Source organism: Eptatretus burgeri, chromosome 2 (genome assembly GCF_056783735.1).
Source record: "Eptatretus burgeri isolate ZD-2024b chromosome 2, Ebu_testis_v1, whole genome shotgun sequence".
In the NCBI taxonomy this organism is placed as follows: domain Eukaryota; kingdom Metazoa; phylum Chordata; class Myxini; order Myxiniformes; family Myxinidae; genus Eptatretus; species Eptatretus burgeri.
The window spans coordinates 84,773,288-84,786,767 of record NC_140962.1 but is presented as its reverse complement, the minus strand read 5'-3'; the positions used below and the strand labels follow the sequence as shown (position 1 = coordinate 84,786,767).

The following is a 13,480-nucleotide window of genomic DNA, read 5'->3' as shown; positions in this document are numbered from 1 at the left end:
TCCCGCGACGAGCGACTCCACTGCAACCTCGGTCGCGTTACCGGCCTCCCCTCTCTGCAGCTCCCCGACTCCGACACGAGCGCAGACCTCCACAAAGATTCTTGGCTTCTCCAGCCTCTCCGGACTCCGACAGACACTCTCTCGACTGCTTTCACCGCCGCCACAACTCTCCAACTCTTTCCTCTTCTCAACTCTTCAACTCTTCCCAACTGCCTCCAACTGCCCAACTCTTCAACTCTTCCGACTACCTGCAACTGCTCAACTCTTCCCAACTCTTCCCAACTGCCTCCTCTTCTCAACTCCCTCCAACTGCCTCGATTCGCTCCGCGCTCGGTGCTTTATAGTCCGACAGGAGAAATCATATGCAGATTTTTGGATCAGGAATGGCTCGGGGGCGGAGCCACGCTCCCCATTGGACAGAGGAAAAGTGGGCGTGAATCGTTCTTGATCCGCGAATCTGCATATAGCGATTATACTCCGACGCGCCTGGAGGCGGGGCCAAATCGCCCCACGCTCGCTGATAGGACGGAACAGAAGTGGGCGTGAATCATTCTTGATCCGATTTCTCGGAAAGGCTGGTGTTTTTGCACCCGCTGCTCGGTGCGCGCCCTGTACGAGTCCAGGATCGGTGCCCACAAGCGGCGCGGGAATGGCGGTGATGCGATGGTTGCGAGAGCGAGATGTGACGGTAAAGGTCGTGGCTGTTGGCGTTGTTGTTGTTGTGAAACGGCGTTGCGGTTGGTGGTTGTTGTGTGATGGCTGTTGAGACGTGGTTGGTGGTGGTTGTGGTGGTAGTAATGGCGGCTGGTCCAAAATAAAGATAGTAAAAGAAAAACGGCTATCTAAAAGGGTCGCAGCCCGAATGAATGACATTTATTCCCTCTAAACAACGGGTTTGGGCTAACTACACATATACTTACAGAGATATCTCACCTACGGGACCTGAATGGTGGTTTGCGAATTTCGTCAACCACAACAATATATATATATATATATATATATATATATATATATATATATATATATATATATATATATATATATATATATATATATATATATATATATATATATATATATATATATATATATATATATATATATAGATATATATATTTAAATTGAATTTTGTGAATTTACCCCTTGAATTCCATATTTAAAAGGTAAGCCTTTGTGGTTCTCCTTTTTGTGTACTTTATCCATGCGGAACTTCGTACGGAGCTTGGAACGGGCCATGTTTGGCACGCAGGAGTGGAGGCTGCTCACCCGGGTGATCGAGCAAGCTCAGCGGGAAACCAACAATTACATTTAACTGTGAAAAAACAAATTTAACTGACGCTTTAATGGATTCAGATACACCTGGAACATATGACGTCAAGAATTAATGCTGAGCAACATGACCTTGGTCGGGCCAGGATGGAGGTACAGACGTGCAGGTTCAGTCGGTTTTAACTTTTAACCTCAGCAGCGTACAAACAATCGCGCTTTCCTTTGTCCTCACGGCTGTTTTCAAAGCAGTTGGTTATCTTAACACGAACCGGGTTGGTTTGCTTCAGAAACGTTATGGAGTTTCTCTGCGAGTTTAAAAGCTGATAACACCCGATTTCTGAGCAATTTGCTGTATTAACGCATTTTCTAAACATTTTTTTTTACCTGTCACTTTTTTTTTGGTGTACATTGTTGAGGCTCGTATGACAGCTAACACACAACGCCCAGCAAAGGGGACATGAGACAAGAGGGGCGGGAGAGGGAAGGACAAAACAGTGGGGAACAGAGACATTAGATCTGTGGAAGGGAGAGGGATGGGGCGAGGAACACGGGGTATACAAGATAGACATTACAGGGACTTTAAGAAAGGAAAGCAGGGAATTTGAAGGAGGTGGGTTGGGGGTGGATGAACGGGGGTAGAAAAGATCAAGGTTTTGGATGGGGGAAGATCGGTGGTGGATGAACGAGGGTAGAAAAGATCAAGGTTTTGGATGGGGAAGATCGGTGGTGGTGAACAGCTGTTTTGAAGACCTGGAGGGAAGAATGGGATTGAAATGTGGGAGTTTATTCCAAAGGCGGAAAAAAAAGTAGAATGAGAGAGTGAAGGTGAGCGGTGATTCGTGATTTTGGTAGTTTTACCAGAAGGGGGTCGTTGGCGGACCTTCAGTGCCCTGCGGAAATATGGTGGGGACATACATATACACACACACACACACACACACACACACACACACACACACATACACACACACACACACACACACACACACACACACACACACACACACACACACACACACACACACACACACACACACACACTGTATGGATTTTTTTTTTTTACAATATCTTTCTTTCATTATCAAATATCAAAGTCGCTCTTTCATTAAAATACACCAACCAGCTGGCCTCCAGAGCCAGCTGCAGAATGGGCATCCTCTGTCATTCTTATAAGAATAAGAACTACCCACAGCCTACAGAGAGGCCTTTGTCCATCGTTCAATGAAGTACTGCATCATATCTCTCCTGAACTCTGTGGCATCCAAAGCTCTCAACATTATTAGTATCTCCTTCGATGAGGCCGAAGCACAAAGCCTGTTGCTATCAACATCAGACAGTTCTGTTGCCTCTCTTTTCTTAACCACCTCTCCTCTCTCAGCCCTCTAATGATCTTCAGCAAACACTGAATTCAAACACTCTTCCAGAAACTCCCTCCTAGTTTTAAACTCCCAAAATACATTCTCACTGCTCACGAACGCTCCTTTGTCCTCACTTCTCCATTCTGTGGAACCGCATTGTGAAATTTGTTCAATCCCACTCTTCCCTCCAGGGCTTCAAAACAGGCGGTGAACTCCCATCTCGTACTACCTCCAACCCTACCCGCAAACTTTTCTACACCCATTAATCCTACCTAAACCAACCCTATTACTTGCAGGTTACTTCCTGTGTTTTCTCCCCTCTTCTCTCCTATTTTCCTGTTCATTCAATCCCCTTTCTTATTCCATCCAACTGTGCAGTGTCAGCTTGCTACCTTTTTAACCATCACCTCACTCTTCCATGAGTCTCGATCTGTACTGAAAAAAGAACACATTGTAAAAGACAAAATGTTGTTCAAAGCGCAAGGAAAAAAAGAAGAAGAAAAAGAAAAAAAGAAGAATAAAAAGAAGAAGACAAGTCTGGAGACTACGATGGTTCACGAGCGGTATTTGACGATGTAGATTGTTTCAGAAGTCGAGGATGAGACAATGTGATAATTTTTGACCAAGTTATAAAAATGATCAACATGATGTGGTACGAGTGACAGGTTATTAGCTGCAAAATGTCGAAAACCCGGTTTCCTTCAACAAATTTAAAAATTTGACCTTTGCATAACCTTTAAAGGTCACAAAACAATGTTGTGGACATTAAAATAAGGAAATAGGATACGTGCTATAGCTTATTGGAGTTAGTTCGTCGAAGAAGGTCGAAAACCCGGTTCGATTCCCACAACTTTGAAAATTTGCCCTTTGTGACCTTTAAAGGTCAAAGGTCAAGGATTATGACCTTTGGTGCAAAATTTCCTCTGGAACATTCCAGGAACAATATAACGACATATAGGCTCTATGGCATTTCACACTCCTCGGATTATCCATACTTTGATGAAATCAGCGTAAAAACAAACTTGAAGGGGGCGCCACGGGCAAGGTGTTCGAGATGGAGCAAAATGGTTTCAAGACTTTAGGTGGGGAATGACCTCAAGATTATGCATAAAAAATTGTCATCCTTGCTCTCAAAGTTTGGGCGGTCGTATGATTTTTATGTCAAAATTCGAAATTTTCTAAGTTTGTGACCTTGGGACGAAAATGAAAAAAAAAAAAAAATAAAATAAAATAAAATCGAGCTCCGTGGGGCTATGCAGGTGCCATTGGGCTAACCAAATACCGAAAACCCCTGCCAGATTCGACAAACCCCTCGAAGAAGAAAATTATTTCTGTCAAAATTCGCAATTTTCTAAGTTCGTGACCTTGTGGCCTTGACCTTGGGACGAAAATGAAAAATCGAGCTCCGTGGGGCTATGCAGGTGCCATTGGGCTAACCAAATACCGAAACCTCCGTCAGATTCAACAAAACCCCCTAGGAGAAGATGCAAATTGAAATCGGCTACCCCCAAAAACACGTTTTTTGGGTGTGGCTCCACCCAGAATGGGCGCACCACGCCCATTCTCAGGAAAACACAACTAGATCATGAAATAAACCTCCCACCAAAATTTTGTCAGGATCAGATCAAAACCCACGGAGCTATGCTCGGGACAGACAGACGGACAGACAGACAGACACACAACAATGACGAATATAGTGGTCACTTATTTTTTTTCGTGAAAATATTTTTTCGTAAACCAAAAAAAACACCTTATTACCACATATACTGCTCACCTTGAAAAGGAATGAGCACATTGCAAGTTATTTAAAGCCTTTAATTTGTTTCATGCAACTGACACTGGTGTTGTTCTTTCTCGTTTTTCTGGGTCGACTTCCTCATGGCACTACTTTTGGTGACATTTCAATCAACTAATAATCGTAAATAAATATATACATATACATATATATATATATATATATATATATATATATATATATATATATATATATATATATATATATATTGTTTTTATCTTACCAAAACGAAGTTTTTGCAAGATATGTTAGTCAGCTTGTATGTTTTTTGTTTGTTTGTTTGTTTGTTTGTCTGTAATCACGTATAAAAAATTCTGCAGAGCACAGTTATCATTGGAAATTTTTGTAACTTCGCATATCAGAGGCCTATAGAGGTCCCTTTCAGTGCACAAAATTTTGAAGGTCAAGGTCAAAGGTCAAGGTCACTTTGTCGCAAATCAGGGGAGTCGACGAAACCCTTATTTTTTGAGTAATTTTGATCGGATAGTCTTCAAACTTCATGGGAATATAGTTCATGGTCTGGCGCTCAGCTGATTAATTTTTGGTGGCGATTGGCCTTGACCTTCATGGTTAGCGCCTGAGGTCAAACATATTTGACCCCAAGGTCAAATTTTCAAGTTTTAGGAACCATATCGTGTAGTACCTCAAATTGAACACCTCGATGAGTGCTTTCTAGATATGTCAAGCTTGAGACATTATGACGTCATTTGGTGACGTTATGAGGCAAACGCATATTTTTCATGGTTACTCTGTATAACGATTCTCATCAGAATCTCTCGTAGGCAGATATTCCTCAAGGAGTCGCTCCTGGTGGATAGCAGCTCTGTTCACCTCAGTGTGACCTTAAAGAAATCACACGTGGTCACCTTTTGGCAAGATACGGGTCACCCTGCGGGTGACATTGTTTTTATTTTTATTTTTACACAGCTTGCATCTGGTGAGGAGTTGAACTTCACTGCAATCTTTTGAAATCCATTCATTATTCAAAGGTGACGTTTCTAAACGCTCATCGCTATCCCTAGATTACGTGGTATTTTTTTCGATTACCATTTCGGCATTGCGCATCAAATTATATATAAACATCCGCCAACTGAGGATGCTATATTTAAATTAATTAATTAAAATTAGCAAACTGAATTTACAGCATGACCATTTTTATCATTAAGGCTAGGTACACAAAAATTATGGCACAGAACAAAATGGAGCAAAATGAACGTAAGTGTATACATTAAAGGAAACTGCACATGTCGTTGGAAGGCAAGGAAAGCCAAATTCTCAACCGTTGTTTAAAAATCCAGTTCTCACACAATCTGCAAAATAATGTCCAGTACTTCAAGGTCATCATACTTACTTGTAATCTCTCTCCCAGAATCGAACAGGCCGCACGTACGATGTCAGGAAAATGGCACTGCCCAAGAAGGGGTTCAGCGGTGCAGAGAACAATGCAGATATGGCAGCTTGAAGAAATAGCATAGCTGAGTCTGCAATGCAGCTGAGGAAAGCTTGGGAGGTCTGTGTGGTCATCAGGTTAACCCAAAGCCAAAGGATTACCCCAAAAATGGACGAAGACAAATGACAACATATGGTGACACGTGTCAGAAACAGGCTGTAATCAAGGAATGGGAGAGGGAGTGGACTATGGGAGAAGGAGGGGGAGGACATGTGGGGGTGGGATGGTTGGCTGATTGGGGGATGGGTATGGCTGCAGGGGCTTATACTGGGGAAGGAGGGGGTTGGATGTTTTGACCGGAGGGGGTTGGATGTTTTGACCAGAGGGATGGTTAGAGGTGTTGACCGGAGGGTGGTGTGGTAGGTGCAATAGGCCAGAAGGTTTAAAGGATACGCGGAACAGCAAATGGTTGTGCAAAGGCATGGAATGCCGAACCCCACGGGATCTGCCACGGTGCAATGTAGGTGAAGACAAATCGCAGTTTCTGCCATAGATCCCAAAGCTTTGTTGTGTAGGGTAAATGGGGGGGGGGGTGGGGTGGGGAGGACATTTACAAGTGATAGTTTTGCACCAAGCATTGTGAGGTTAGGTTAAAAATCACAAAAACAAAAACAATAAATGACAACCATTTCCATCATTCTGACAATATAAAATCTTTAAACACGGCATAACATTCCTATAAACTTCAAAAAAATATTAAACCAGTTCTATAAACAAACCCAACGATATTGCTTCGGGGATAACTTTGCATAGTATAGCAATAGTTATTTCCCTTAGTGTCTGTTTAGAATAAGTGTGAGGTAATTTAATTGTGATAGAGGATTATGCGTCGCTACATGTGTCGAAAGCTGTCATCTTCCGTCCCCAGGTGAATGTCAAAAATCGTTTGGCCTTGACACACTTTTCATGTTTTATCTCTTTGCAAGGTGTTTTAAATATTCTTTAAAAAACAATCTGACATCACCAATCTGGGTAAAAAGTCAGAGGGATGCCCCACCCACAAACTGGGTCTTGGGCCAATGGCAGCCGAGGTGGGAGCTGAAACTATATAAGTGAAGGGGCGAACTGTGGTGGGGAGAGGGAGAGGAACCCTCGGGGTTTCTCCACGGATGCATCCTCTTGGGCCTTCCACAACGCCCACAACATAGATCGTGCCCAACCCCCCCCCCCCCCCCCCACCAACTCATGTCAGCTCCTGCTCGCAGACAAACTGTTTTCCCATCTGGGAGCACCTCTACTTGAACCCAGCAGTGTCTCGCTTGGCGCAGAAAAACCGAAGGCTGTCTTGTCCAAATCTCTGGTATTTCTCCCTGAGGAATTTCTCAGCCCTCAAAGGAATATGTAATTAAGGACTTTCCGATCATTCGTTATTCAGGACACGTATGGGTTTTGTTATAAATACTTGTATTTCTCATATATTCCCGCCGTTTTTGCTTGCTTGTAAATACACCGTTATAAATTCACTTTGTCTCCGAGTGATTTGAGTGTCCTGATTGCGAGTATATTGACTAGTAGGTCCTTTAAAGGACAGGTTGGGTCCGGGCTACGAGTACCCAGTATGAAAAGTGCCTGTGTCCGAACAATCACCGCTCAGGTAATTGAACCACTTTGTGAAATTGGACAAACGGAACCAATCAGCATGTCTCGCAACTGGCTCGGGCGTTCTGCTTTCGCAAGGTAACAAGGCAAACAGGCCCGTGACCCTACTCAGACCGCCTGGATCAGTTAGCCGGCATGACCACTTTAATGCGAGATTCAAACTGGGCAACTGGGATGAGTCTGACAACAACGACAATATTGTTCATATGCTGGATCACAGTCAGCATTCCCAGTCAAACCTGAGGTCAAAGACGACTGTATTTGATGCTGGGGTCGCAACTCAGATTGACCAGTTCTTGTACATGTAATTGATCAGTTTAATTGAACTTTGATCTCTTTCTGACACATTTTAGAAATATATTCAACAAGATTTGGGAACAAAATGGGATGCAAAGGGAAATAGTGGGAATAAAATTGGTGCCTCACTTTTTTACTCCATTATTTATTTATTTATTTATTTATTTATAACCCTCTTTATCTCAACGAACAGGAACACACCTTACTGAAGAGGATGGTGAAGAAGTAGAAGTCAAGCAGAAATGTTTCCGAGTAGGCAGGGTAGTCAAAGTTGAAAAAAAGCGCCGTAAACGTAAGTGTAACATACTGGAACGCAGGATTGCTGAACGAAGAACGAAGAAGCTTCATTCCCGCCACAGTGATCAGCAACGGGGCACCACTGAGGAATGAGGGGTGGGCAGAATGCAACCCGGTGTCTTTGAACACAAGGATTCCCAGCACACGATTAGTTCATAAAACGAAGAAAAGGTCGGGTACGAGGTTTAGCGGAGGCTTCCACCCGGTCTACAACAGATGGAAGAGTTAAGGTTCACAACGGGATGTATGGCTTTACAGAAGAAAAGTCCAGAATGAATGAAAAGATGGATGGGTAACATTTAAAATCGAATTTCAGAACAACTGTTATCAACTTGAGCTTTGAGTTCCTTGACCAAGATGTGGCTCTTGACCGAGATCACAAGTGGCAATGATGGTTTACGTTGTCAAGCAACCTTCTCAGCAAGTACTTAACTACGCTCACCGAATGAAGACACAAACTGTAAAGAAAAGTACAGTCTTTGCAGAACAAACTGGGAGGATTCTGCTGCAGGTCCCAGAAATCATCTCCCGAGAAGGATTGCTTTCTCAGCATTAATTTTGCAACGATTAACCGCAGGAATGTGCAGAGGTCTCCCCTCGTATATGTAAAGGTCCCAATAATTTGAACCAACAATTCAAAGATCCATCCATCCATTGGGACTGTAGAAACATTTTTATCATGATGGGTCTGGAGGTGATAAATTATAAATTGATAATTAAAACTTGATATTAAAATAATATATTAAACCTGAAATAAAATGTACTCAAATATGATATGATGTTTTTAAGTATGTATTCATTTGGAATTAACGTAATTATATTTCTCCTCTGTGTATGGAAAGATCACCTGTATATTAAAAGTGTAAACAGGTTGAACTTTGCCAGTAAGTTGAATATAAAGAAGAATTGCCTGTCATGTAACGCTATCTTACGAATTTCTATAAAAGACACAAAAAAGTTGGAATGTGGATTTAAGAAAATGTCCACATGTATCAACTAAGCTCTAGTTGCATCAAGATAATATATCTTCCCAGTTTTGGGAGAAGAAGACTGACTTTTAACCGACATAAAATGGAAACTTGTTTTAATGGCCATTAGAGTTGGCGTTTGACATCATTCCAGCATTCTGTGTGATTAATATGTCTGGATTTGAATGTGTTCCAACCATTTAAGCATGAGCTGTCAAAGAAGACTTAAGATGAAGTTCACCTGGAAATTGTCAAGACCGGGCGAACTGGCGTCAGTGCCAGAAAATGATAAAAACTGTCTTACTGAAAACTATATAAAGACGAAGATTCTCCGATTATATTGAGAGATCTGGAGTGAGTCTGTCTGTCCAGAATCTCCTGTGCACGCACATTTAAATCTGTTTGTTCAATAAATGTTTAAATAGTACTGATGTTGTTTAAATGTATCTACAGGACCAGACTCTGTGCAGAGCGTTGGTGCTGCCTAAGCAGTCTCCTTGCTATTAGACACAATCCTGGACGGGTCACCACTCCGACACAATATACCAGCAAGCTGGCACTCATTTTGCCAACCTCGGAAGGATGAGAGGCTGAGTCAACCCCACCTAGTATTAATTCAATCACCAAGCATGATTTGAACAGGGCGCGAGAGAGCCGGGGCGCCATTGTTGGCAACGGACGTGGCTCTAAGATCGCGAGTGGAAAAAGATATCGAGCGCTCAGATGTGCATGTTTTAATGCGATTTTCAAGTGGTTTTTAAAGACTCTTGACAGCACCGTCGCGCTGATCGTTGATAGCTCCGTCTAACGGAATGAGTTAAATCCGGAAGAGTGTGATCGTTATTCCCAGATATCGTTGAGCGGAGCTGTGAGTTGTACGACCTGTTTTTGGAACTCTATTGTTGCCAAGAGTTCTGGCAGGTTGTTGTGCTGTGTATTCAAATTCTGTTACCAGCCATTTTTGAGATTGAGCCAATAAAATATCGTGCCTACCCCTAGAGGCCGATTTGAAACACAGTGGTGTGTTTTGTTGTTCTCTTTGTCCACACGTGGAATGCTTGAAGCTCGGACATTAACGTCAGTATTCCGTGCTGGAAGATATTAAACAGCCGGGATCACGACAAATGGGGCCTCGTCCGGGATCATTCAAGTAAGAGACATTCGAACTGAGACAGAAATTCCACAGTGGGCCACCATCTTCCTTCATCTGATCATCGTTCCCTCACCAGCAAACGCCATCTTGGAGGGATTTTCTCACCATAGGACGCTATCTTGTGTTTACGCCAGTCATCGGCCAACAACAAAAAAAAACCTGAGTTATTTGTACGTTGCATTTTCTCATTGGTAATTTTATGTGCGGTGGTGATATTGGGTATTTCGTGTCGTATTTTCCCAACAGAGCGTTGTGTGTGAATTACGTGTATCACCCCAATATTGTTTGCCTCCCCTGTATAAATTGCCCCATCCCATGTGGTGAAAGATATTGATGAAATATTTTGACCCAGCCTCCTTTTGGACTTAGTGTTTTGTGCCCTTGTCGTATGATAACTCGTAGCCAAACCATGTCGGCTGGAGAAGTGAGAGATCAACCTGATCAGGTTGACAGTCAAGTGGGTGTCGATGTGAGCGACGCAATCAGCCTTGACCCGGTCACTGAACCCGATATGTTAGGGAGCGATCCCATCATGACTAAATGCATGCGTTCGACCTTCTGGTCCGGGCTGACCCCGGTTCAATAACTCGACATGTATAACAGGGAGAATGACAGGGCAGAGGCTGAGCGACTCAGGGAATATGACGCAGAGATAGCTGAAAGAGCAGCGGCAGAGGCTGAACGCGTCAGAGAGCATGAGTGGCGAATGTTGACTGAACGACAGCGGGCAGATGTGTCTGCTGCACCAGTCCCAGAAATTGTTCATGTTCGTTTGCCGGACTGGACGGGAGACACGAAGCCAGAAACGTATCTGGAGATGGCGGAGAAGTTGTTGACTTCCGGTGGCATTGATGAGAGCTTGTGGGTTGGCCATCTTGTTAGCCATCTAATGAAAAGGTGAGGGAGGTATATGCGAAGATGGCAACCGAGGACGGAAACGAATACCGTAAGTTGAAGGCCGAGATTTTGAATGCCTATGCAGTGTCCGCGTGTATTTATAGGCGTAATTTTTTCAGTTGGACTCGTCAGTCCAGTCAAACCTATGAGGAATATTCGTGGGTCTTGTTGGAACAGCTGCAGGGATGGTTCGAGGGGAGCAGCGTTGAGTTACCTCCAGCAGTCGCGGAACTCCTGGTGCGTTACCGTATCGATCAACAGCTTCCGCTGGACTTAGCGTTGCTTCTTGCCGATAAAGACACTGTTTCCTTGTCAAACTGCATCAAGCTTATTGATAAACATGTTTTGACGTGCAAAATGTTGCAAGCCACGCATTCGCGTTGTAAGACTGAGGATTCTGCGGTCAAGACTCCCACAACGTCACATGACCTTTTTCAGGCTCCCAGGGATTGGTTGGCGAGTCGGCATGTGGTGGGGGGCCGCGAGAGAGCCGGGGCGCCATTGTTGGCGACGGACGTGGCTCTAAGATCGCGAGTGGAAAAAGATATCGAGCGCTCAGATGCGCATGTTTTAATGCGATTTTCAAGTGATTTTTAAAGACTCTCGACAGCGCCGTCGCGCTGATAGTTGATAGCTCCGTCTAACGCTTGGTTTTTCAAACCCGGGGGAGCGATCCCAAGTGGGGTCGCCGAGCAAATTTCGTGGGGTCGCGGGCGTTCGCTTGCAGCGAAAAAAAAGTCTATTTTCGATCGGTGTTCACTTTTACGGGATGTAATATAAACGGTTCGTTCAAAGTATGGGAACCGGCACAACATGACGCTTGGAATGGGATCCAGCCGATGCGCGGGCTCGCTGAAGGGCGGTTCATTTTGGCGGGAAATTAATGGTTTGATCCACGGCCTCTCAGACTCAGACTCTGACTCTATCATTAACGTCTACTGTATTCACGTCTCCACGTCTATTCACGTCTATTCACGACTCAAGACCTTATTTGTGATGGCAGCACCGGCCTCCAGCAAATCTCGGATTACCAGGATACCAGAATTACCAGATTACCAGATTACCAGAACGTTCTTACCAGGATAAATTTCCCAAAATTGGATTTTACTTAGTGGTGGATAAAAGTGGGGCACATAGGCCTGTCTCAGTGTGTGATTTGTTTTTAAGTGCTTTCTACGGAGTCTATGAAACAAAATAAGTTGCAGAGGCATTAGACCACAAAACATGCGCCTTATCAGGGTAAGGAGAGAGCGTTCTTTGAGAGGAAACTTCTTGCACTCAAGAATACGCGTCTTGACAGAGAGGGTACATGCCATCAGACCAATTCTCACGCATTAGAGGCCTCGTATCGAGTGTCGCTCCATGTTGCCAAGACTAAAAAGCCTAACTCCATTGCAGAACTCGTGCTGCCATGTGCAAAGGACATGGTATCTCTGATAGAGGGGAGGAAGCGGCGAAGAAACTGGCAGTTATACCCCTCTCTGACAACACCATCCAACGCAGAATTGAAGATACTAGTACGTGCCCTTAAAAAAAAAATAATAATAATAATTAATGAATAAATATTCAAACCGCGAGCAAGAAACAACAACCACACAGGCCGTTTCTTCGCTCTTGCGTGCCCGTATGTGCGTGGCCCGGAAGTTCGCATATCACAGTTACGATTATTCGCAATTTAGTTTTAATGGCCAATTATTCAATTAGCGCCAACGTATTTTGCCTTTTCGCAAAGTCATCGCAAGGAAAAACAAAAAGAGAAGAGAAGAGAGAGAAAAAAATTTTTACTTCCTGGTTCGGAGCATACCAGCTCACTCTGATGTTACTGAAATTTATGCACCGTCTAATATGAAAACGATCATAACTTGGGGCATTGTGTATATCTATAAATGCGCATAAGAAATCGAGAAATTATTAGAATACACGAAGTCATCACTCTCTGGAAGCCCGTACGTTGTAACCCGTAATGGGGAGCGCGGCTGAGGTTCCCTTCCCCCATCGGCCATGCCCACGCAACAACGTGTCTTGTCATTGGTTAGTAAATAAATGGCCATAACTTGGGAGGCACTTGTCAGATTAATATCAAACCTTGAAAAGGCACATCCTCAGGTCCCCAGCAATATACCTGGCAAGTTTCAATTAGATCAGACCAGTGGTTGTCGAGAAACAGCGGTCACAGACACACACAGACACACACGCACGCACGCACGCACGCAAAGATTGCTGGAATTATAGATAGATGAGTCTGGACGTAATGGCTCAGGTCGTTCAGAAGATCAAGGAATCGCCGTGCCATGCCATACAGTTGGACGAGTCCACTGATATCGCATCGTACGCGCAACTCATCGTCTGGGTCTGCTTCATCAAGGCTGATAACTTTGTCGATGAGCCTCTGCTCAT

General features: G+C 43.8%; 1 protein-coding gene across 5 annotated transcripts in view; it reads right to left on the bottom strand.

The window, feature by feature from the left end:
• LOC147032473 (pecanex-like protein 1) overlaps window positions 1–13,480 on the bottom strand; it is a 165,855-nt gene that overhangs the window by 29,490 nt on the left and 122,885 nt on the right. For all 5 annotated transcript variants that reach the window (XM_085870126.1, XM_085870122.1, XM_085870123.1 and 2 more), the window contains 3 exons: window positions 7,970–8,147; window positions 6,266–6,374; window positions 5,774–5,903 (listed from right to left, as the gene is read on the bottom strand). In XM_085870126.1, coding sequence (XP_085726252.1) covers window positions 5,774–5,903; window positions 6,266–6,374; window positions 7,970–8,147 — 417 coding nt within the window. The remainder of the gene's footprint in view (window positions 1–5,773; window positions 5,904–6,265; window positions 6,375–7,969; window positions 8,148–13,480) is intronic.